Source organism: Stomoxys calcitrans, chromosome 2 (assembly GCF_963082655.1).
Source record: "Stomoxys calcitrans chromosome 2, idStoCalc2.1, whole genome shotgun sequence".
Taxonomy (NCBI): domain Eukaryota; kingdom Metazoa; phylum Arthropoda; class Insecta; order Diptera; family Muscidae; genus Stomoxys; species Stomoxys calcitrans.
This window is the reverse complement of record NC_081553.1, coordinates 7,272,053-7,298,610: the sequence shown is the minus strand read 5'-3', so window position 1 is coordinate 7,298,610 and position 26,558 is coordinate 7,272,053. Positions and strand designations below refer to the sequence as shown.

The 26,558-nt window shown below is 40.1% G+C and overlaps 1 protein-coding gene across 1 annotated transcript in view; it reads right to left on the bottom strand.

Annotated features, from left to right (window-relative positions):
* Positions 1 to 253: 253 nt before the first annotated feature.
* LOC106083330 (uncharacterized) overlaps positions 254 to 26,558 on the bottom strand; it is a 128,028-nt gene continuing 101,723 nt past the window's right edge. The window contains exons 24-28 of the mRNA XM_013246267.2: positions 22,419 to 22,816; positions 22,147 to 22,321; positions 13,052 to 13,262; positions 3,746 to 4,014; positions 254 to 1,286 (exon numbers count right to left, since the gene is read on the bottom strand). Of these exons, the coding sequence (XP_013101721.2) occupies positions 834 to 1,286; positions 3,746 to 4,014; positions 13,052 to 13,262; positions 22,147 to 22,321; positions 22,419 to 22,816 (1,506 nt within the window). The 3' untranslated portion in view covers positions 254 to 833. The remainder of the gene's footprint in view (positions 1,287 to 3,745; positions 4,015 to 13,051; positions 13,263 to 22,146; positions 22,322 to 22,418; positions 22,817 to 26,558) is intronic.

Sequence of the window (26,558 nt, the reverse complement as noted above, 5' to 3'; positions counted from 1 at the left end):
ATCAAACAATGTAGTACCCTATTTTTACCACGGGATCATTATGCACCATCAACGAAAATTTCATAAAAATCGGCTCAGCCGATATAAGGAACACACAAAAAAAAAAACAAAAACAAACTAAATAAATGATAATGATTTTTTTTTTCTAAATTAGAGCAAAAACACTTAGTTTTCAACTTTTCAAAATTCTTCAAAAGTTTTCCCATATCTCTTAAAAATCACGTGCACATGGAAAATAAAATAAAAAACAAAATTCGTTATAGGCTGAGTCAGAGCTCGAAATAGTTATTTGAGTAAAAAAATAAACGTAATATAATGATAACATAATAAATAATTAAAGGGAGGGGCGGAAAGCCCCATATAAATTTCAATCTTAGCCTTAAGCTTAACTAAAGTTCCTTTGCTTTGCTCTCTTTCTCGTTTATTTTCTTGGCTCGCAGAAAAGATGCTGCTCACACAAGCACACAGACTCGCGATAACTCTCGGTAAGAAATGAGGGACATGCATTCACTCTGCTCATTCATTTGCATAATATTCGATGGTGCGCATACAGGCACATGCAGCGAAGCTACATACACACACGCACACACATTTACATGCATCCTATGGACTTTATGATGAGTTCTTATCATATTCATCATCCAAGAATTCGTATTAGAATGTATGTAAACGTGTGTGTGTGTGTGTGTGTGTAACAGCAAAGTATGCGTGCGAGAGTGATGTGGCAGATCTTTTTTTCTAAATTCCTGTCATCAGCGTGTATGTATGTGGGTGTGTGTGTGTGTGTGAGCTGATGTTCGCTTGTTCGTTCGTTCGTTCGTTCGTTAGCTTGTTCATAGACTTTGTAACATCTTGTTGTAGACTTTAATATGATGAAATTCCTTGAAGGCATCGCGAAAACGTAATTTCTGCTCAGAGCCCAATTTCGCATAGAAATCCTGAGCAGATGTCACGAACAATGCAATTTCGTGATGACCCAATTTGGTTGAACTCATTCTTTTCGCTGTCGCTGCTGTGGGTGTTGATGCGGATGAGGATGTTGTTGTCGTCGTCGTCGTTGTCGTCATTGTTGTGGTTGTTGCTGTTGCTGTTTGGCCCTTCTTCACACCACTCAACAGCAGTGGAAACAGTTTCGTTAAATGAAGATTTATGGAGGCCGAGAGGAATACAACACTGAGACACCAGACGGCTTTTTGTTCTGCCAACGATAAGAACGTGGGTAATGAACAGGTAAGCCAATCTTGCAATGGTTGCGAAAACGAAGAATCAATGGCCGACCGGAAAACCTGTTGAAGAGTCAAAAGAGTGAAGAAATGTGAAAACATACATGCAACAACAACACCAAGAACAAGAATTAAAAACAAATGCCATTAAAAATTGTTGTGAAAGCTTAAGGGCAAGCGCTAACGTTGTAAAACACGTAAAAGATTAAAAATCACCGATAAATTTCAATGTTTTACAACAAACAGTTTACGCAAAGAAGAAGAAGAAGAATACATGAAATGTGGAGAATAAGCAGTTTTTAAAAATGAAAAGAAGAAGCAAATGAAAATTTTAAACTTTTCACTATAATAATGATTAAACGAAGGCCACCGTAGCGCAGAGGTTAGCATGTCTGCCTATGACGCTGAACGCCTGGGTTCGAATCCTGGCAAGACCATCAGAAAAAAATGCTCAGTGGTGGTTTTCCCCTCCTAATGATGGCAACATTTGTGAAGTACTATGACATGTAAAACTTCTCTCTAAAGAGGTGTCGCATTGGGGCACGCCGTTCGGACTCGGCTATAAAAAGGAGGCCCATTATCATTGAGCTTAAACTTGAAGCGGACTGCACTCATTGATATGTGAGAAGTTTGCCCCTGTTTCATAGTGGAATGTTCATGGGCAAAATTTGCAATTTGCAATATTCAAATCTGGACCGATCTGGGTCTGGTTAAAGATTTGTTGGCATATATTTGCTAATTTATTGTAACGAAGTTAATGGTAAGTTCGACAAGGTAGTTAGTTAACCCATATCCATAACCTTATATAGCTGCCGTATAAACCGATCTTGAATCTTGACTTCTTGAGCCTCTAGAGGGCGTAATTGTTGTCCGAATCGGACCATAACTTGATATGTCTTCATAGCATAGCAAATCTTTTCTTATATCTTTTGTTTGCCCAAAAAAGAGATATCGGGAATCGAACTCGACAAATGCGATCCATGGTGAAGGGTATATATTTAAGATTCGGCCAGGCCGTATTTAGAACGCTTTTACTTGTTGTACTAAATTATTCATGGTGAAGATACAACAAATTTGCGATTCAACATTTTAGTCTCGGCTGAAGAACGTGTTATCGATATTCCTAAGAAACATGGCATAGCTGATAGACCAAATGCTACGAAGACTTACAGTATCTCAAAGTTTAACCTCGCTTAAACCTTGGCTAATATTTGCGGTGATGGTGTGGAAACCAATCCGTTTGCTGTGCAATTTGAGAATAAGTAACCAAGACTAGCAGGAGTTTTCCCATTTTAATTACACATCTTTATCTTTGCATCTTCATATTCTGCGATCTACCCTAATGTCGAAGAGTGAAGTAAAACAACTCAGAGTCGAAATCTCTTGGCATTCAGTTTAAAAATCAAAATTTTAAAGTCGAATTATCAAAAAAGTTCCTAGTCGAATGAATTCGTATACAATGTACAACAGCCAATATTGACTTTTTGAAGGCAATTTTCCAATTCACAATTATTGGATGAAAGCAAAGAACTTTCTTACATGTGGTCTATATTAGGTAGGAACTGATATTCAACTTTTTGATCAAAGTTGTGGACTTTTTTCAATTAAAAAGCCAAAGAAATGATTCTTAATATAAAAAATTATTTAAAAACAAGTAAGAGTTCGGCCGGGCCGCATCTTATATACCCTCCACCATGGATTGCATTTGTCGAGTTCTTTGCTCGGTATCTCTTTTTAGGCAAACAAAGAATATTGAATAAGAACTGTTATGCCATTAGATTCGGACCATAAATGAATGCTGAACATTGTAGACGTCATTGTGTAATATACAGTCCATTCGAATAAGAAATGTGCCTTGTAGGGGCTCAAGAAGCAAAATTGGGAGATCGGTTTATATCGGAGCTGTATCATATTGCATATTGCACACGCATGTTAAAGGTCATGGGAGTAGCCGTTGTACAAAATGTCTGCCAAATCGGAAGAGAATTGCGCCCTCTAGAGGCTCAAGACATCAAGATTCCAGTTCGGTTTATATGGAAGCTATATCTGGTTATGAACCGATTTAGTATACCCCCATCCTATAGGGTATACAAAAAACAAAAATGCATTCATTTCAACCATCAAAAATGTACAGCACTATTGGAAACATACCTATGAAATTTGCTGCAGTCTTTCTGGCTCTGAAACCTTCAAACCTTCTTTAAATTTAATGTTGTTGCAGCATTTAAATGGACTTGGAAGTGCACATTGAATCTTAATGATTTAAGCTCAAGGAAATATTCTCTTCTTCTTCTTCTTCTACTTCTATTAGTTGTGAACTCAATACGCCTATGACATCATTAGAAACACACGCCACACACGTGCACTTGGAAAACTGGGGCCAAATATGTTGAGAGACACCTTTGACAACAACTACTACAATAACTCTCAACTATATATGCGAGTGCAAGTGGGAGTCCTAATGCTAGTGTTTTGGAGAATAGAACAGGCTACACGAGGAGTACTTGTAAGAAGTAACTTACCTGAAATACAATCATTGCAATAACATCGCTGTGTGGTTGATTTATGGCCAAGAACTCCTTTATGACCTTCGTCAATATTTCTTTGGGCGGCACTAAATCACGTATCATTTGGCACAACACCTGGCCATAAATCCAAGCCGCTTCTTCGTTGGCCGTTTTAATGCATTGCAGCAAAATATCAACCTTATCCGTTTGCTGGGCAATTATCTCGGGGTCGTCCTGCACAATGCCATTGCATAATTCAGTATTTTCCAATTGTTTTGAAGAGCCTGCAAGGAAATGGGGGTTTAATAGCAGCAGCAGTTGGAAAAATTAGCCATTTTTGTAATCGATAACAAAGGAAAAATATTGTGTGATGCTAATGTGGACAAAGAAGATAACAAGTAATCTAAACAGAAATTGTTGGTATATTTGCATAAAATTACATTTTCTATGCAAATATTTTTTTGAATTTCAAATTTTTTATGGAAAATGCAAAATAAATTTTCCCAATTCATTATAACCTCAAAACTAACATTTAACAAGTTATAGTCCGATTCGAGGCTCAAGAAGCAAAATCGGGAGATCGGTACATATGGGAGCTTTGTCAAGCAATAGATCGATTCAGACCATATTGCACACGTATGTTGAAGGCCATGGGAGAAGCTGTTGTACAAAATCTGTGCCAAATCGGATGAGAATTGCGCTCTCTAGAGGCTTTGGAACTCAAGATCCCAGATCGGTTTAAATGGCAGCTATATCAGGGTATGGACCGATTTGGACCATACTTGGCATAAATGTTGGAAGTGATACCAAAACACTTTGTGCAAAATATCATTCAAATCGGATAGGAATTGCGCCCTCTAGAAGCTCAAGAAGTCAAGTCCCCAGATCGGTTTATATGGCAGCTATACCAGGTTATGGCCCGATTTGAACCATACTTCGCACAGTTGTTGGAAGTGATATTAAAACACTATGTGCAAAATGTCAGTCAAATTGGATGAGAATTGCGCCCTTTAGAGGCTCTAGAACTCAAGATCCCAGATCGGTTTAAATGGCAGCTATATCAGGGTATGGACCGATTTGGACCATCAGGATCGGTTTATATGGCAGCTATACCAGGTTATGGACCGATTTGAACCATACTTAGCACAGTTATTAGAAGTGATATTAAAACACTATGTGCAAAATTTCAGTCAAATCGGACGAGAAATGCGCCCTCTAGAGGCTCAAGAAGTCAAGACCCAGGATCGGTTTATATGGCAGCTATACCAGGTTATGGACCGATTTGAAACATACTTAGCACAGTTAGTAGAAGTGATATTAAAACACTATGTGCAAAATTTCATTTAAATCGGATAAGAATCCCGCCTTCTAAAAGCTCAAGAAGTCAAGACCCAGGATCGGTTTATATGGCAGCTATACCAGGTTATGGACCGATTTGAACCATACTTAGCAAAGTTATTAGAAGTGATATCAAAACACTATGTGCAAAATTTCATTCAAATCGGATAAGAATTCCGCCTACTAAAAGCTCAAGAAGTCAAGACCCAGGATCGGTTTATATGGCAGCTATGCCAGGTTATGGACCGATTTGAACCATACTTAGCAGGTTGGTAGAAGTGATATTAAAACACTATGTGCAAAATTTCATTTAAATCGGATAAGAATTCCGCCTTCTAAAAGCTCACAAAATCAAGACCCAGGATCGGTTTATATTGCAGCTATACCAGGTTATGGACCGATTTGAACCATACTTGGCACAGTTGTTAGAAGTTTTAAACACTATGTGCAAAATTTCAGTCAAATCGGACGACAATTGCGCCCTCTAGAGGCTCAAGAAGTCAAGACCCAAGATGGGAAGGTCTACAGCAGTAGAATGCAATCTGGCTTAAAAACCGGGTATATTTATCTTCTGGACCACTCCTAAGCAGAATGGAATGAATAACAGGTTATACCTTGCCCTAAATAAAAGGTTTTAGGGAGAAGTTCAATGGGGGCCACTCCATCCCAAAACCACACGTAGAGTGCTCACGGCAATATGGGAATCAAAGGTACACTAAAACTGTCCACACTGAAACTTTAATAGACGACATGGGAATGAGAGCAGAGACAACGGAGGACATGTTGAGGCTTTTGATGAAAACCCATTTTCCACAGCATACTCATGGAGACACCGGAATCTTGGAATAATGACGTTGATTGAAGGTTTATAATTACAGAATGTATGGTGGAGGTATCGTAGAGGAGCTTCAAACCATTTAACTCACCCGGACCTGATGGAATATTTACGGCGTTACTACAGAAAGAGGCAGACTATCTGGCGCTTCGTTTGGCCAAAATTTGCACAGCGTGCCTAGGACTTGCATATACTCCGAAAGCCAGGCAAGAGGCAAGGGTGGTGTTTATACCCAAGCCCGGCAAGGCAAGGTTTATACCCAAGCCCATAAGCCTTATGTCCTTTCTACTCAAAACCATGCAACGTATTGTGGACACCAAGATAAAGAGTAGGACGGGCATCCAGCGAACTGCTCAAATACAAACAGCATGCCTATGTCAAGGGAAGGTCGGTGGAGACTGCCCTGCACGAGATTGTACATAAAATAAAAGAATCCTTCGATGCCAAAATGAATACCCTGGCGGTATGAATTGACATCGAGGGGGCTTTTAACAATGTGCGGAGCGACACACTGATCCAATCCTTAGACCAGTAGCGGGTGGACCCGGTCTGGATAAGACTGGATAAAACACATGCTAAGGAACAGGTGGATAAATTGTGTGTCCCAGGCATAAATATAAGGAAGAAAGTGGCACAAGGCCCGACACAGGGGGTATTTTATCGCCAGTCCCACCATAAATGACCTATTACGGATACTGAGTTGGGATTTGAACTCGTCTGCGTAGCAGACCAGGCTATAGACCCTAACTGAGTAGGGATTTGAACCCGTCTACTACGCAGACGATGTTATAATACTTCTAAGGGGTAAGGATACGAACGAGCTATGCAGAAGGGCCGAAAGGGTCTTGCATATGGCATATGACTGGGCCAGACCCAGAGGTCTCAATGTTAACCCAAAGAAGACTGAAATATGGCCGTTCACGAGAAAGACGAAGGTGGGCCAATTTAATGCACCACATTTCCTCAATAAGACGATTTCGATATCTGACAAAGTCTAATACTTAGGTGTGATCTTGGACAGGAAACTGAATTGGAGACGGCTACGAGACTTAAGGCGATGGGAGAATGGATTGAGGATGGGAGCAGCTCATACCATCGCGGTATAATCGAGGCGACGATAGGAAACCTGGAAGGAAGGGAAGAGGTTTCCGATCGGATACCTGAGATGAACCTTGAAATCGGATGTGAGGCACTGCTGCCATCGGCACAGTTTTGGATTGACGGAACCCTAGTATTGCCATCTGGAAGATCATGTTAAACGAATGGATCAAAGCTAGCGGACAGAGTGGGCCTGGGGGTCTACATTGAGAATCCAGGGACTAAGATCTATTTTAGACTGCCTGACCATAATACGATCCTGCAGGCGGAGATCCGGGCGATCATGGAATGCGTGAAGTTGTTTGGTGCTAACGCGTGGGCGTCGAGGGTGAACATCTTTATCGACAGTAAAATTGCCATAAGGGCAATAACAATCAGGACGGTAAGGTCACGAACAGTCTTGCAATGTAAGAAGAGGATTTACGCCTTCTCTGAGGATGGCAAAATCTGCATCGTTTGGGGGCCGGGCCATTAACGGAGAAAAGGGGAAATGAAAGGGCACACGATTTGGCGATGAAGCACAGAGGACTGTCGTCAATAAGCTTAGTTAACCCGAAGTCTTTTAGGTCGACGCAGTCCGAGTGAAGGGCGTTTGCGACGAATGCGCAGGCAACTCCGTGGAACAGCGAAACAATCTGTAGGACTGCAAAAATCCTATGGAGGATCCAGATCGTGAGAAGACGAGGCTATTACTGAAAGGGAGTAAGAAGGAGGTCAGTATAGCTATTGGTGTGATAACGGGACACATTGGACTACGAGCTCACTTATGTAAAATCGGTGCAGCAAGTGATAGCTTGTGTAGTGAAAAGCTTTATATTTATGCGGAGTAGAAGTGTCTCTGTGAGAGGGATTTGTGGGCAGAGTTGCATTTTAGCAACCCGACGCTCAAAAACAAAACTCAACACGCTCACTCTATTTCGGCCTTAAGGGCTGGAAACAAGCAAGCGGCTCGCGACATCGAGGTACGCATATACGATTCCACATAACCCACGAGTTTTGGGCGCTACGAGTTAACTTCCCACAATGGATTGAGGCTAATAAACGTCATCGCGGCAAAAAACATGCTAGTTAGCAGCTCCAGGTTAAAACATTAGAAATTTCAAAAAGCCGCAGTTTTCTAGCCACGTCTGAGTTAGATATCCCTGCAAAATTATTAAGACTGCAGAAGGACTCTTGCTGATACACGTTCCTCAGTATGAATAGGAAATAATCTCTCCGAACGATTCAATACCAAACGAGATATCCCGACACGGATGAGCACCACACCGGCTGGAACATTGAGGTTCTATTTGTGTGGTGTTCATCGCTGTGACGAGAAGCTTAGCTGCGAGCTACGGGGCGCGTCCACAGGTTGCGGATAGTGGAATGCTCCATATGGAGTAGCTTATGTTTTAACCTGGCAAACAATCAGCGGTATCGAGCGGAGAGTCTCAGTGAAAGAACGGGCGGCAACGGTTCTTGCATAAACCTGAGTACCCATGATGCCCGATATGACAAGGACAGTTATTGGCGCCTTAAAATAACTTGTCCCGCGGCAATCGGTCCTTTTGACCGGAACGGGCCACCTCCACATAAAAAGGCGGCTACAACAACAACAACTACACGTGGTTTCAGACAAGTAGACAGCTTATCGGGTGATATTTTTAATATGCTGCTGGAGAAGATTAGACGAGATTCATATGTGAATAAATATGGACATGCGACCCGCCTATGCCGACGACATTGATATGATACCGGAAGTAGTTAATGTAGCCTTTGAAAGAATCGAAAGAGAATCAGAGAAAGAAGATCTAGCAGTAAATGCATAGAAGACAAAATGGATGGTATCAACTCCCACACCCCGAGCGGATAAAGCAAATGAAGAACGTTGGCAACCACAATTTTGATGTAGTCAGCAACTTTATTTGCCCCGGCACCGCCGTAACCAAAACGAATGACACCAGTTTTGAAAAAAGCGAAGAACAAGTAAAAGCGTGCTAAATTCGGTCGGGCCGAATCTTGGGAACCCAGCACCATTGATTCTGGTAGAAATTTATACAAAATAAATCTAGTTGAAGGGCATTATTTTATTCTATATACCAAACTTCTGTCAAAACAACAAAAATTAAAGCTTCTAGGAACCGGAGGCAGGTTTATATGGGAGCTATATCAGGTTATAGACCGATTTGGAGCGTACTTGGCACAGTTTTTGGAAATCATAACAGAACACCACATGCTTAATTTCAGCCAAATCGGACAAAAACTACGGCTTGTAAGGGCTCAAGAAGTCAAATCGGGAGATCGGTTTATATGGGAGCTATATCAGGTTATAGACTGATTTGGACCGTATTTGCCATAGTTGTTGGAAGTCGTAACAGAGCATCGCATGCAAAATTTCAGCTAAATCGGACAAAAATTGCGGCTTGTAAGGGCTCAAAAAGTCAAATCGAGAGAGAGATAGACCTATCGCATGACGCTAGTGACCCCTACATGGAATGCATGGGGATGACAGTCAGGTCCGGTACTGCCGAGATAGAGCTACATAACGTAGCTTCGTAGCTGTGTCCCGATTAATGGCCAGGCTTACAACCCCGACATCACTGGGTTGCTATCTGGCCATAATCGTCTGATTCTAGGGGACTTTAATGCGCATCACATGTCATGACATTCTCCCCTAGGTAACGACCAGCGTGGCATAGCTTTGACAGAGCAGATTTTAAGCACCACGTTTTGCACGGTGAATGAGGATGCCCCCACTAGAATTACGAGGAGGTGCAGCAGCTCGCTAGACATCTCCATCTCTTTGGGGTTTGACCACCTGCCCATAATTCTCACCATCGACCGACCACCCGACTTCATAACCTCTGAGCGCCGGACGTTTATCAATCATAAGAAGACCGATTGGACTGGCTTCGCCGCTTCAGGGAACTGCCACCCCCCTCTGATGTGCTAGTGGCAGAGAGGAAATTCCGAGTCATTATTAACGCAGCATCCGATCGCTTTATACCAGCCGGTCGTATACCTCAAGTGCGGCCCAATTTACCGGCGCAAGCAGTGGTACTCGCAGATGAGCGTGATGGGATTCGTGCTATGGATCCTGCTTACCCCAGAATCAGCGAGCTGAATCTGGAAATAAACAGGGTAGTCAACAAACATAAGCGGAATTTGAGGCTGGAACACTTGGATCAATGTAACTTAGGCACCGGTGTAGGCAAACCGTTGTCTACTGTTAAGTCACTCTCGAACCCCGGTAGACGGGATCAGTCCAGGCCATGTGATAGGACGGTCCTCGTGACTTGGACCAATCGAAGGCATTCGACATGGTCAGCCATGCTAAATTATTCGACGGCTTTCGCCAACACGTCCCTCCAGCCAGGCTTGAAACGCTGGATCGCGAATTATCTGTGTGGTCGCCAATCATTTGTGGAATTTAGGGATAAGAAGTCGAAGCACCGTAGAGTGAAACAGGGAGTTCCCCAAGGTGGGGTGATATCTCCGGCTCTGTTTAACCTCTACCTATCCTCCATCCCACCCCCTCCAGACGGCATAGAGATCGTATCATATGCGGACGATTGTACGATCAATGCATCAGGCCCCCACCCATTGATGACATCTGCGATAGATTGAACGTCTACCTCAACGAACTTGAATCATATTTCGCTGCAAGAAATCTGAAGATATCCGCCACCAAATTTTCAGCCACATTGTTTACTACAAATACGCGTGAGGTGAATACTGAGCTGACTGTGATGGTCGATGGAGAAATGATTCCGACCATCAAGTGACCCAAAATACTTGGCGTCATATTTGACAGCTCTTACACATTCTCCCCACATGCCACAGCAATCTGCGATAAAATCAAAAGTAGGAACAAGGTCCTCAAGTCATTTTCTGGCAGCACTTGGGGTGCAGACAAAGAAACCTTGTTGACCACGTACAAGGCAAATGGCCGGTCTGTGGTAAGTTATGCAGCGCCAGTGTGGTCTCGTCAACTTTGTGACACGCAGTGGAATAATGTTCAGATCTGTCAGAATGCCGCCCTCCGAACTGTGACGGGCTGTCTCCTCAGATCTCATGTGGACCACCTCCATCAGGAGACAAAGATCCTACCAGTGCTGTCTAAGCAATACCTTTTGGGCTGTTATCGCAGAGACCATCCAAATCATCATCTTGTGGATAGATATCCACCGCCCAGAAGCCTTAAGGTAGATCTACATGGTCTAGAGCGTGACGTTCAGCGCTACAAGAGAGAACTTCTTAATCAAGCGGCATATCAAGCAGGTCTAAACAACATTCATGCAGACACGGTAGCAGATGCGGTAATTGGCTACCGGGTGAATGTAGTCCTTGGAGAACGACCGCCACGCATTGCACCTGAAGAAATCGACCTCCCCCGGCGAACCAGAGTAGTTGTGGCTCAATTACGTTCCGGCAGATGCAGCCGCCTCAATTCCTACAGAGCAAGGATTGATGCCGACGTGCAAGATGTATGTCCCACCCGATTGTAACCAGGGACCGCACGATACACGTCACCTGTTCAACTGCCCAGCCAGACCCACTCGACTCAGACCTAGATCCTTGTGGACGCACCCCATCTTAATCGCAGAGTTCCTGAGTCTTGACACTCAACAGAATCAAGCAGACGAAAGATAAAACACAATAAACAACTACAACAACAACAACACTTTACAAAACACTGATACTACCCGTGATGTCATATGGTTTTGAGGCATGGGTACTTCTGAAAGCAGACTAGGCAGTGCTTGGAGTATTTGAGGGTAAGATTCTTCTTAAAATTTATAGACTAGAATTGAAGAATATCGGCGTCGTATGAACCGCGAGCTATATGACGACGTAATCATATTTAAATGAATCAAAATACAAGGTTTCGTTGGCTAGGCCTCCAGCGCAGAAGTTTTTTGGAGACATGCAGCACTGTGTTATACGCAAACAGGGACAACCAAAACTCGGATGAAAAGATGGAGTAGCGAAAGACATCTCCAAACTTGGAGGCAGGGATTGGAGAAGAAGCACAGAAGATCGTGGCGCTTGGTGTTCTATTCTAAGCTCGACTAATGGGACAAATGTTCTGTCATTGCCAATTAAAATAATCAAAGTTCGACAAGGTTTTGTATGAAACTCGAAAATTTTTATAAAAAATAAAATCTGGAACAAAAGATTTTTAAAACTATTTTAAACCACGACACTTATATAATAAACTATACTTATAGAAGAACTGTAAGTTCAACTTTATCGTTTAATATTAAGTTGTGTTTGTTTTTATTTTTGGTCAAAAATTAATGGATTTAATTGACCTCCATTAAAGGGTTTAAATGGTTTCTTGTCTAGAGCATAGCAGCAATTACAATACAGTTCAACCCCTTCAAATATTTAAAATGTGACCTTGAGCTGGAAATGGCTTTGGTTTTTGCATTCACTACCACCAGTGACATTCATGAAATGAAAACAATTTTGTGAAAACTGAAAGGAAATTCAGATAAAAGACATGACGGCCGAGAGTTGGCAGTTGGCAGATGGAAGAGCGTACAAGCGAAACAGCTAAACAACCAAAATAAAATTACCATCAATTGCATGTAACAGAATCACAGAATCACTGCCATTGACAACAATGATCCGAATGAGATGGGAAAACAAAAACCATCACCATCATCATCATCATCAACACTGCCATAGCCACCAGTTCCACCATCATCCACTCAACAGCCACCACAATGCCCAAATCAATGGAAACGAGAGATTGTTAATAAAAATCGAATTCGCAAAAATATTTAAACTGGCTCCCGCCCCCCCAAAAAGGAGTAAAATTTTAGCAAGAATACAAACACCTACATGAACACATGCAAATATGTAACTACATGTCTATGCATGTGTGAGTGTGGAAGTATGCAGTGCAAATATACTCCAAATATAGTCCAATTGTCCGTCCATCAGTCCGCCTTGCCTATCCTGTTTCGTTTCATCACCAACGAACCCCCCACATCACACATCAAAACGAACAAAAAAAAAAAAAGAACTGAAAGGCAAATAGAAAATATTTTCGTTACACTTACCCACATAAATGCACGACAAAAGTAATTTCAGTGCGGGAATTGAAAATTTCTCGTTTTCCAATTTGGCCAGTTCAAGAGCAAGTTTTTCAATTGAGGGCCTCAGCATTTGGTTTTGGCTGTCTGCACCACCACCGCCACCACCACTGCCAGCCACGAAAGTGCTGCCGATGCTGCTGACTTTATTGTCAAGCACAATCATTCGCTCCAAACCCTATAAAATAAAATAAAGCAACCAAAAGAATGTTAACAAAATTGGAACAATAGAAGTAAAATCAAAAATGCACATTTAAAAACTAAAAAAATAAATTGGGTCGGTATGAAAATTTGGGAAAAGGAAACGATTTTTATCAAATTCAGAACAGAACTCAAAAGTTGTCTATATTTCAAATATTAGGATCAAATATTAGGATCACCAAAATGTATAGGACCTTGGGAGAACAACAACATTATCATTATGCTGCAGTTGATCCTTCCTCGTTGTGACTTCGTCATCCTGTCTTCAGGACAATTGCAATAAGCAATTGTATTTTTTTTAAAGGCATATATCTTTGAATTTCTTGCTGTTTAACCTACCACGGATGTCATGTCGATTTGAATTCGGGACCGTGTAATGAGACTATACTAATAAGTAGAGGTTGAACAATGTCGAAGATATGATTCTGCCCTACGAAACTTCCTGTTTCACTCTAAGAGATTCGATAACAAAGGAATTTCGCGATCTAAAATTGCCGTCTCGGCTGGATCGACATGTTAACAATATCCTCAAAAACCATGACGTGGTTGACCGTAACGATAGGCCACGAACAACACATTGCTATGGCATGACGCTAAAAAGTTCAAGACTCAGAGTAGTTTCTTTGCTACTTGCTCATGGAGGGAGGAAATCGGTCTGTACTAGAGACGTGCGCGTGGGTGATTTTTCACTCATGCTGACGAAAAAAAAAATTTTACTCCCACACGCTCACGAAACAAAAATTTTACTCACGCACGACTTATGATGTACTCAAGCATGCGAAAAATTTTGTTAGACCCATTCGTCATTCCGTTTGTAACACCTTGATCGTCATGACATTCTAAGTCAATCTAGTCATGTCTGTTCGTCTGTCCGTCTGCCTGTCAAAAGCATGCTAACTTTCGAAGGAGTAAAGCTAGGCGCTTGAAATTTTGCACAAATACTTACTATTAGTGTAGGTCGGTTGGTAATGTAAATTGGCCACATCGGTCCATGTTTTGATATAGCTGCCATATAAACCGATCTGAGGTCTTGATTTCTTGAGCCTCTAGAGTGCGCAATTCTTATCCGATTGGAATGAAATTTTGCACGACGTGTTCTGTTGTGATATCCAAGAACTATGCCAAGTATGGTTCGAATCGGTCCATAAGCTGATATAGCTGCCATATAAACCGATCTTGGGTCTTGACTTCTTGAGCCTCTAGAGAGAGCAAATCTTATCCGATTGGAATGAAATTTTGCACGACGTGTTCTGTTGTGATATCCAACAACTGTGCCAAGTATGGCCGATTTGCCTGAAATTTTGTATGACGGATCCTCTCATGACCATCAACATATGTGTTTATTATGGTACGAATCGGTCCATAGCCCGATGCAGCTCCCATATAAATCAATCTCTCTATTTTACTTCTTGAGCCCCCATAGGGCGCAATTCTTATTCGAATTGGCTGACATTTTACACAGGTCTCCAACATATAATTTAATTGTGGTCCAAACCGGACCATATCTTGATATCGCACCAATAGCATAGTAAATCTTTTCTTATATCCTTTTTTGTCTAAGAAGAGATGCCGGGAAAAGAACTCGACAAATGCGATACATGGTGGAGGGTATATAAGATTCGACCCGGCCGAACTTAGCACGCTCTTACTTGTTTTTCGTTATTTTTGTTTGTTTCGTGGGCGTTTCGTTTGTGTTTCGTGAGTGTCTCGTGAGTCGTGATTAGTGTTGTGAGCATGATTTCACTCACTCAGGAACGAAGAATTTTACTCACTCACGAATTTTAGTTCAATCATGGCCAAGCACGATTACGTGATTGGATTTGGATCTTACTCATGAATCTCGACACGACAACCCACAACTCTCGTGCACACCTCCAGTCTGTACGATTCTCCTTTACTGGAATACTTTCCTATTTCCAGGCATCAAGAGCTATAAGACGGTTCAAACAGATTGATTAAGGACACTTTTCAGTATTTGATGTTCGTTATCGGAGTGCAAAAACAAATTTGCTCATGAGCATTCAAATAAGGAACACACATATCAATGAGTGCAGTCCGATTCAAGTTTAAGCTAAATGATAAGCCACGGCCACTTTTACCTAAACTAACCTATTATTTCCCTCAATTATCATACACTCCTCGTAAATAACCCTGTACATGTGTATAAGCATTGAAATTGGTTAGAAACAAAAATATAAAAAATATATCGGTGGGAATGGACTGTGTATGCAAAAGCTGTTGTTGTTGGTGTTGTTGTTTTTTCGTTTTTCGATTTCGATTTGTTGCTGAATGTCCTTGCCGTAGTTTTGATGTCATTGGGGATGGATGGCAAATGGATAGGTTCGATGCTTTTGGCGTTGGCGTTTTTTATTTTCTCGCCTGGGCTTTCCCCAAAAGCCACATGTAAACAGAAGCAGGCAGTCCATTCCACATCAACATCACCAACAGCAACAAAAATAAAACCTCAACCACAACAATAAGAAACATACATCCTCCATCTGTCCATCCTTTCGTCCATGCCAGGCATTTGGTGGAGTAGCCGGGCAAACAGGCGAGCGAATGAAATAAAAATAAAACAAATTAAGATAATAACAATAAAAATAAAAATAACCATTGCCGTTGCTGTTGCTGTTGTCCTTGCGATTGTTGTTGCTACTGTCACTGCCACTGCAATAGAATGTATGTTCGAAAGCAACAACGTTGCTGTCACTGATACAATGTCACCGAAATCGCTTGGCTGCCTGGCTGGCTCACTAGTCGTCGCTTGCCAATGCTGCCTCTATGTACTGATGCTTCTATTGTTTGTTGCATTGGATTATTTTACTACAAAATTACTTTTTCGCTCATTGAAATTTGTCCCAAAAAAAACCCCCCTCCTCCCCAAAATAAGCATAGAAGGAATCATGAAATCAGTGTCGTAATAAAAAGGATTGCGATTTTTCTATTGCCATGAGGCAGGGATATTCAAAGTTCCCAATGTGATTGTATGGGTTTGGATTTTGAATTGGCGCAAAGTGAATGTGATGATAATTGGTTTGATAAGTCATGCTGATTCCCGCTATTACACACGAGGAAGGGGTAGAGAGTTTATGCCATTACTGAAATTATTGACATTTAACTAATTGAGGAAAAAACAATTGGAAATTTTTGATTAAAAAAAAAATTGGTTTTAAATATTCTATCCAAAGTAAAATATTTTCATTAAGGCTTAATGCTAAATTTTTTTTAGTTGAGTAAAAATGGCAAAACTACCTTAAGTAAATATAGGCCAAATATTACAGAGGCTGTAGCTTTTTGGCTCCAGATTTTAAATCGGATAATAGTAGGTTTTGCAAAAAGGGTAATATACAGGATTTTGGAGTTGGTATCGAATGATTCTGATTAACTTTAAGGTTGGTCCACTCGAAGTACTGTGACATAGAAGCCGGTATTGTAAAACTGCGGTCTACTGTTAGTTTATTCTCGAACCCCGGTGAAAGAGGTGATATAACCTTAGTCACTTTTGGCGACGAAGCTGTGACAGATCCGAATCCGTCAATTTATTGAGCATCCCGAGAGTGATAGAGCATGGAGGAAGGTGATCAATTATCACCATTTACCAGAATGCTGAGCCGTGAGAAATCTACATATGAATGGTTACAAATTGAGATTTATATTGAGTCAAATACCAGTTTAATTCCGCTACTGAAAAGGATTCTATTAAGGGAGAATCGTACAGACCTAGGCAAAACTTGTTGAACGTTAGGAGATTTGTAAAGTTCAAGCCACTTGGCGCTCACTGGTGGGCAAAATTCAACGTCCACTATGTATGCAATATAGGGCTTTTGGAAGCACAAAATGAAGAATAGCATATTATTTCCACTTTACTACAATAATTAGATTTTTTTTACCTCGAAATAATGTATATATTGGGTTGCCCAAAAAGTAATTGCGGATTTTTTAAAAGAAAGTAAAGGCATTTTTAATAAAACTTAGAATGAACTTTAATCAAATATACTTTTTTACACTTTTTTTCTAAAGCAAGCTGAAAATAACAGCTGATAACTGACAGAAGAAAGAATGCAATTACAGAGTCACAAGCTGTGAAAAAATTTGTCAATCCCCACTATATGAAAAATCCGCAATTACTTTTTGGGCAACTCAATATATATGTAAATATTCTTGATCGTCCTGGCATTTAAAATCGATTTAGCCATATCTGTCCATCTGTCCATCTATATGTCATCCGATTTGGCTGAAATTTTGCAGGAAGTGTTTTGGAGTAACCATCAACTGCGCCAAGTATGGTCTAATTCGGTTCATAATCTGATATAGCTTCGATATAAACCGAATCTTGACTTTTGTGCCACTAGAGACCGCAAAATGTATCCAATTAGGCTGAAATGTTGAATGTACTGTTTCCAAATCAGTTTATAACCTGATACAGCTCCCATATAATACGACCTCGGATATTCGTAAGCCTCTAGAGGGCGCAATTATTATCCGATTTGGCTAAAATTTTGCCTGAAGTGTTTTGGTTTGACCATCAATAAATGCGTGCACGAATGGCCCAAATCGGTTCACAAACCATTCTCCGGATTTGACTTCTTGAACCCCTACGAAACTCAATTTTCATTCGATTTGATTTCGGCACACAAACTTACTTCCATTATGACTTCCAACATCGGTGCCTAGTATGAATAGAATCGATAAATAAGCTGATATAGCCACACAATAAACAGATCCTGCATTTGACTTTTTGAGTCGCTAGAAGCCTCAATTTTCTCCTGATTTGGCTGAATTCCAATATTCGTGCCAAATAAGATTCAAATCGGTCTAAAAACTGATATAACCGCCGTATAAACCAAACATCGGATTAGAACCCCTAGAAGCTTCAAAAAAAAAAAATTAGGGTAAATCCATGGTGATAGGTACCCACCACCTGAATATGATTTTTTTTATTCAATGCCAGTCGTCATTGATATTTTTGCCATTTCTTATTAATTAATTTTTTAATTGAATGATGTTCGAATTTTCCCAATCTTCCATTAAAAATTTAATTGAATCAATCATTCGTCCATCCGTCCGTCCGTCGGTCTGTTGAAATCACCCTACAGTCTTTAAAAATAGAGATATTGAGCTGAAACTTTGCACAGATACTTTTTTCGTCTATAGGCAGGTGATGTTCGAAGATGGGTTATATCGGACTATATCTTGATATAGCCCCCATAAAGACCGATCTTGCAATTTAAGTTATTGGGCCCATAAAAGGAGAATTTATTAGCCGATTTCACTCAAAGTTTGCACAGTAGGCTGTGATAGACCCTTCAATATCTGTGTTCAATATGGACCCCATCGGTCTATACTTCGACAAAGCTGTCATATAGACCAATCTCCCCATCTAAGGTCTTGAGCCCATAAAAGGCACATTTATTATCCCATTTCGTTGAAATTTGGCATAGTTATATATATGGTTCAGATCGATCCATATTTGGATATAACTGCCATATATTGGGTTGCCCAAAAAGTAATTGCGGATTTTTCATATAGTCGGCGTTGACACATTTTTTTTTCACAGCTTGTGACTCTGTAATTGCATTCTTTCTTCTGTCAGTTATCAGCTGTTACTTTTAGCTTGCTTTAGAAAAAAAGTGTAAAAAAAGTATATTTGATTAAAGTTTTATTAAAAATGCATTTACTTTCTTTTAAAAAATCCGCAATTACTTTTTGGGCAACCCAATAGATTGGTCACCTGATTTAGGGTCTTGGACCGATAAAAGGCGCATTTATTACCCGATTTCGCTGAAATTTGGCACAAGGACCTATGTTAGGCTGTCTGATATTCGTTCCCTTTATGGTTCAGATCGGTCTATAGTTGGATATAGCTGCCATATATACCAATTTTAGTTACTGCATCCATGAAACAGAGTTAATACCCGATTTCGCTGAAATGTGACAAGGTGAGCTGTGTTAGGCCCTACGACATTCGCATTCAATATGGCCCCCATCGGTCCATATTTTGATAAAGCTGTCATATATCCAATTATCCGATTTCACTGAAATTTGGCATAGTGACCAATGTTAGGCTTTTCGACGTCAGTGCAATATATGGGCCAGGTCGATTTATATTTTGATATTGCTGCCATATTGACCAAAACTCTGTTTTAACAACGTGAACAGTGAATTGTATTTATTAGACCACTCGACGTCGGTGCCGAGTTTGGACCATATTAAAATGTAGCTGCAATGGGTTCAAAAATTAAGCATTTTTTCCGGATTATGACGAAAGGTGGTTAACATATATGCCCGAGTTGTTGGGTATCCAAAGTTCGGCTGGGCCATTCTAACCTCAATTGATTTAACTTAAGCACCATATTACATATCGTCCCCAACGATAATAATGGAAGGAGATTTCTATGTCAGCCGATTCTACGTACCGGATTTACCTGATGGAGTCTTTCATTAGCAGGGGCTTCCGCTTCAGTGTACAACACACTGCTACTACAACAGCAAATCAATACCCATTTTCGGAAAACCCTTCGCGGGCAAGTTTTTTTTCAAGGGATGCCCACAAACCTTTACCCAAACAAGCCACCTTAAGTTCACGTTCCATGAGGTAAACAGCTGTGTAACAAATATTATAGGAATTAATTGAAATTTTCAAAAACTTTCAAATAATTTTTATGCCCACCACCACAGGATTGGGGGTATACTAATCTAACCTCGAAATATTCGTCTAAAATATATATATTTTTGATCGTCTCGACGATCTAGCCATGTCCGTCTGTCGACATCACGATAGCGGTCGAACGCGTAAATCTAGCCGCTTGAAATTTTGCACAAATGCTTAATATTGATGTAGGTCTTTGGGGATTGCAAATGGGCCATATCAGTTCAGATTTAGATATAGCTCCCATATAAACCGATCCTGATTTGCCTTCTTGAGCCCCTGGAAGCCGCAATTTTCATCATTTGCACGTAGTGTTTTGTAACAACTTCCAACAACTGTTTCAAGTACGGTTCAATTCGGCCCATAACCTGATATAGCTCTCATATAAACCGATCTCCTGATTTGACTTCTTGAGCCCTTACAAACAGCAATTTTTGCCCGATTTGGCTAAAATTTTGGACGTAGTGTTTTGTAATGACTTCCAATAACTGTGTCAAGTACGGTTCAATTCGGCCCATAACCTGATATAGCTCCCATATAAACCGATCTGCCGATTTGACTTCCTGAGCCCTTACAAACTGCAATTTTTGCCCGATTTGGCTGAAATTTTGGATGAAGTGTTCTGTCATGACTTCCAACTACTATGCTTAGTACGGTCTAAATCGATCTATAATCTGATATAGCTCCCATATAAACCGATCTGCCGATTGGACTTCTTGAATTTTGAAATTTGCGGTGTTCTTTCAATAACTGCGCCAAATACGGGCCAAATCAGTCTATAACCTGATATTGCTCCCATGTTAACCGATCTCTCGATCATCCCTATTCGGTTCCTAGAAGCTTTAATTTTTGCTGATTTAACAGAAGTTTGGTATGTGGATTATCCGCGACTGCCGTTACAGCTACTCCGCTGAACTCCACAAAGATCAAACCTCGTTGTTCACGCCCGTGTGCTCACGGCTATCCAATGCAGAAAAATTTGTTTTGTATACATTTTTAGCAAAATCCTTGGTGGTGGGTTTCCAAGATTCGACTCGACCGAACTTAGCACGCTTTTACTTATTTTATTGAAACATTTAATTGTAAATTATAAAAAATTCAATCATTGGATCTATTAAAAATTTAATTGAAAATTGCAATTATTTCATTAATTGAATATGCAATATTTTTAATTGATTTTTTCCATGCAAATGCAAATTTTGCCCGTTGAGGAACAGGGGCAAACTTGTCACGTAGCAAAGAGTGTATATCAAGTTTAAGCTCAATGATAAGGGACCTCTTTTTTATAACCGAGTCCGAACGGCGTGCCGCAATACGACATCTCTTTGGAGAGGAGATTTTACATGGCATAGTACCTCACAAATATTGCCATCCAGAATACGAACCCAGGCGTTCAGCGTCATGGCTAACATGCTAACTTCTGCGCTACGGTGGTATCTATTTTCTTTTTCAATTACTTTTCAAAAACGGCGGTTTATATTATCATTTTCATGATTGAGGCAGTTTCAATAAAAAATTAATGGGATCAATTAACTTCGTAATAAAAAACGATTCTTATTTTTTTCTGTGTAGAATTTTACTTAGCTGAATACCCAACAAATATCGACAACACTAGTGAGAGAGCAACCACCCGTAATTTTTTTTTTTTTTTTTGGCTTTTGCGTATGACATGCGTATGGCGGCACACGCTTATCTCTAGGCCAAAGTGATCTCAACTCTCTTATCGTTCATCAGAAAGGTAAAGTTAATACAATAACCCTGCCTTCCCAAAAGTTACGTTTGTAATGTGAGTATCTGCTGAGAAAATATCTTGGATACTACTCTCAATATTTTTCGTTAATTTTAAGCTTTCCGACAAAGCTGGTAATCCTTACACCCAGAAAAATTAGTCTGCCGATATTAGCAGACACTGAGACATTAAATTAAACATTTTAAAGTTTTGAATAAATCCATTCAAAATTTCAAACTACTACACATCTATCGAGGCATTTGTTATATATTAGGATGGAATATAACATTTGTTGAAATATTTATGAATTTTTTTAGCTTTTTCTAACTTTTAAAATTTGAAAACACCAGAAAATGTTTGCTGTTTTAGCAGCCAATTACTGCTGTCCAATTTTCGGCAGACTTTCTGTTGTTTATACTAACAAATTTCTCTGAGTGTACACATTGCTCATGATATCATTTTTTTATTGCCATTGATACTTACATGTAAAACACACAGATATATTTGTTCATTCGTTGACTTTCTCAGCAATTTGGTCGCAGTCATTTTGGTGTGATAGGCAACATTGCATTGAGGGTCTAGCTTTGAAGTCCATTCCATCAGAGAATAATTTAAGGTCCATATCAATTTCGAATGCATATCACTGCACTGCAAAGCACTGGAATTGAAAGAAAAAAGAAAAGCAGAGCAAGCCATAAAGCGATACAAAAAAAAAAAAAAGAAAAAATTAAATACGAAAATCACCAAAAACCCACCTGTCCTCAATCAGACCATGTTTATCGATGTACGAGAGTATGATGTCCTTGAGTCGCACCAACTCATCGCTTAATCTGCCAATTGTTGTATTCGTTTTGGCATAGCTCTCCAGCAGGCTTAACAGCCCATTCAAGGCGGCACAGCGCACAAACAAATGCGATGACTTCAAATAATTCTTGATTAAGGCCTCCAAATTCAGCATCTCCATGTGCGAGGGTATCAACATGCCCTTGGTCTTGCATAGCAAGTAGATCAGATGCTGATGCGAGATTGTGTCGTCCATGGGAATTTGAGACTTGAGATAATCGGCTTTCTCCCAAATCTGCTTAATTTGCTCACGATTTTCACAAATTTCAGTGAATTTCACTAAATTTGGCAAAATTAAAATGTGATTTTGCTAGAGAAACATCGAAGAAGAACAAAGAAAAAGAAATGAACCAAAGGGAAATCAGAATCTTATTCCCGAGAAAAAATATGAAAAACAAGTAAAAGCGTACTAAGTTCGGCCAGGCCGAATCTTGGGAACCCACCACAATGGATTCTGCTAAAAATGTACACAAAAAAAAATTTAGTTCAAGGGCATATTTTCATTCTACATACCAAACTTCTGTCAAAACAACAACAATTAAAGCTTCTAGAAATAATCGAGAGAACGGTTTATATGGGAGCTATATAAGGTTATCGACTGATTTGGACGTTATTTGGCACAGTTTTTGGAAGTCGTAACAGAACACCGCATGAAAAATTTCCGCCAAGTCTGACAAAAATCCGGCTTATAAGGACTCAAGTAGTCAAATGGGCAGATCGGTTTATATGGGAGTTATATCAGGTTATAGACCGATTCGGACCGTACTTGGCAGAGTTGTTGAAAGTAATAACAAAACACCACATGCGAAATTTCAGTCCAAAAATTGCGGTTTGTAAGGGCTCAAGAAGTCAAATCGGGAGATGGGTTTATCTGGGAGCTATATCAGGATGTACAACGATTTAGACCGCACTTCCCATAGTTGTTGGAAGTCATAACAGAACACTATATGCAAAATTTCAGCCATCTCGGATGAAAATTGCGGTTTACAGGGGCTCAAGAAGTCAAACCTGGAGATCGGTTTATTTGGGAGCTACTAGCTGGACAGAGCCCGCTCCGCTGCGCCTTCTTTAAATCTCTAATATCTATTTAGGGTGGGAACACTTCGCCCTGAATGTGAATATCGTACTACTGTAGCCTATGTCCGCCTATGACGCTAAACGCCTGCGTTTGAATCCAAAACTTAAAGGGGTGATTATCCCCTTCTAATGCTGGCGAAATTTGCGAGGTACCATACCAAGCATGGTCATGTAAAAAATTTCCCCCAAAGACGCACACCGTAGGAATCGGCTATAAAAATCCCCTTATCGTTGATAAACTCAACTTGAATCGAAAAGCACTAATTGATGAAAAGTTTGCTCCTGCTCGGTTCCTGGGCAAATTTTTACTCTACTCCGAAAATCAATAAATTTCCACCCCAAATAGTTTTTATATAATAGGGAGGTATTTTAGGATGGGACGGCTCCCCAAACACATGGCTCTATATTGTCGTGTTTGGTCTATATATCCATTTGGCGTGTTTTGGGCTGTCCCCGCGGCACCCGTCCCCAACAACAGAAACCATGTTTTTTTTGGTGATTGTTAGAGTGCAAAAAATGTCGCAATAATGCATTACCAATCTCCGAGATCTGGTATTTTTGAAACTAGTTTAGTAAGAAGTGGTTTTTAGGGGAGACATCTCGATTCAAATATGGATATCAAATTCGTGCCCACTCCCAAATACGTTTACTTTGAACCCCATTTTGTCATGGTCGGTAAGTATGAACCGTTTGAAGGGTGTTTTGGAGCTGAGGAGGCCACTGGCACTTTGCCCTAAAAATAGATTTTAAATTCGTTCTTTACTGTCAAATACCGTTGATTTGAGCTCCACATGGCTATAGTCGGAAATGAAGTTCAGTTTAAGGGGTGATTTACGGCATACCCCCAAAATTGGATATCAAAATCGTTTTCTACTCTCAAACACCTTTCATTTGAGTCCCATATTGCCATAATGGTTCAATTAATTTATTCGACGTATTTTGAGGAGGAAAAGAGCCACATTGACTGAACGCAAATTTTAATGTCATATTTCTAATCAACTTCCAAATATCATTTATTTGAATCCTATATAGCCATGCTCCGCTGCCCATTTGGTGGTATTTGGGGGTGAGGCGACCTCCCATTTTTTGGACCTAATTTTGTATGCCATATTTGTAATCTACTCCCGAATACTTTTCATTTGAGTCCCATATTGATAGGAACGTCGAATATTTCTGTTTAGAGGAGTTTTTGGGTTGGGGCGGCCCGCTGGGCACTTGGACTCAAAATTTAATATGATATTCATTTTCTAGTCTCCAATACTTTTCATTGAATACCCATATTGTGTCCATCAGTTCTCTTTAGGTTTTGGGTGGCATTTTTGGTGTAAGGGCGAGGGTCAGCCACCATCCGATATCTAAAAATTATATTACCTATGTTTCCTTTTTTTGATTCTACGGAACAAACAAACAAACCGAATCTCCTATAGTCATGATATGCCTATTTGGGGAGTTTTAAGGGGGTGGGGTGATCCCCCTACACTTCGATCTGAATTTTTATGCCAGATTCGTAATCTACTCCCGAATACCTTTCATTTAAGCCCCATATTGATATGGACGTCCAATTCGTCTGTTTTTATACATTTTAGGATTAGGGCGTCTTCCTGGGTACTTGGACCCAATACCATATTCGTATTCTACTCTTCAATACCTTTCATTTGATATCCATATTGGTTTTATCGGTCCACTTGTTATTTTGGGTGGTATTTTTAGGGTAACGGGGAGGGTCTGCCCCCTTCCGATATCAACAACTTATAAAGCCTATTTCTTCTTCCTGACCATATTCGTAATCAACTCCCGAATACCTTTCATTTGAGTCCCATATTGTCATGATCGTTAAATAAACCTATTTTAAGGGGTTTTGGGGCTGGGCGAACCCCCAGGTACTTGGACCCAACATTTATTTTGAAATTCGTACTCTACTCTTGAATACCTTGCCAACTCGGAATAAAATTGTGGCCTCCAGAGCTCAAGAATTTATATCGGGAGATCGGTTTATATGGGTGCTATATCAGGTTATAGATCGATTCGGACAGTTCTTGGCACAATTGTTGGAAGTCATAACGAGCTATATCTGGTTATAGACCGATTTAGACCGTACCTGCTACAGTTGTTGGAAGTCATAACAGAACACTACATGCAAAATTTCGGCTAACTCGAATAAAAATAGCGGCGTCCAGGGACTCAAGAAGTCAAATCGGGAGATCGGTTTATCTGGGAGCTATATCTAAATCTAACCCGATATGGGCCATTTCCAATCTCCAGAACGTCCGGACGATCAAGAATATATATACTTCATGGAAACTTAGATGAATATTTCGAGGTGTTACAAACGGAATGACTAGATTAGTATACCCCCAATCCTGTGGTGGTGGGTATAAAAACGCACAAATATTTTACTTTTGTAAGACTTTTATGGCATTCGCTTTGGGCTAACTTACATGCACACACACACCCACACTCAGAGGAGACATTTAAAAGTTAGAGTTTCCATGTGTGAGTGTGTGTGTGTGTGGTTTATTCATAATTTGCATACGTTTCACTGAGTTTTCTACATTCATGTGCAAAATGTGCATCCGTTTAAAAGCATTTATCCCATGGCACATGAACGAGTGCTTGTACATTATTCGCCATTTAGGTTTTTTTCCAGCCAATTCGTTTTTTTTGGCACACGCATCACGTACAAAGAAAGAGAATTGGCTTTTTTTGCTTTGATACTCCTACTGTGCTCTAATATTGCTGTAATTTCTCTTTTTGTTAGTTTTTTTTTTGCGCTCAAGCTATGAAAGGAACAACTTCTGGTTGAACTTGTCTTGAATCGACCATCTGCTGTTAGCGGAAATGAAAAGTTATAGTTGCACCCTGAGATTGTCAAATGAGGATATGCATGTTATTCTTAAAATAATATGTTGCAATGAATGGAGTGGTTATTACAAAATCAGCAAAAAAAATAACCCCTTAAATAATTTTTCTAAAAA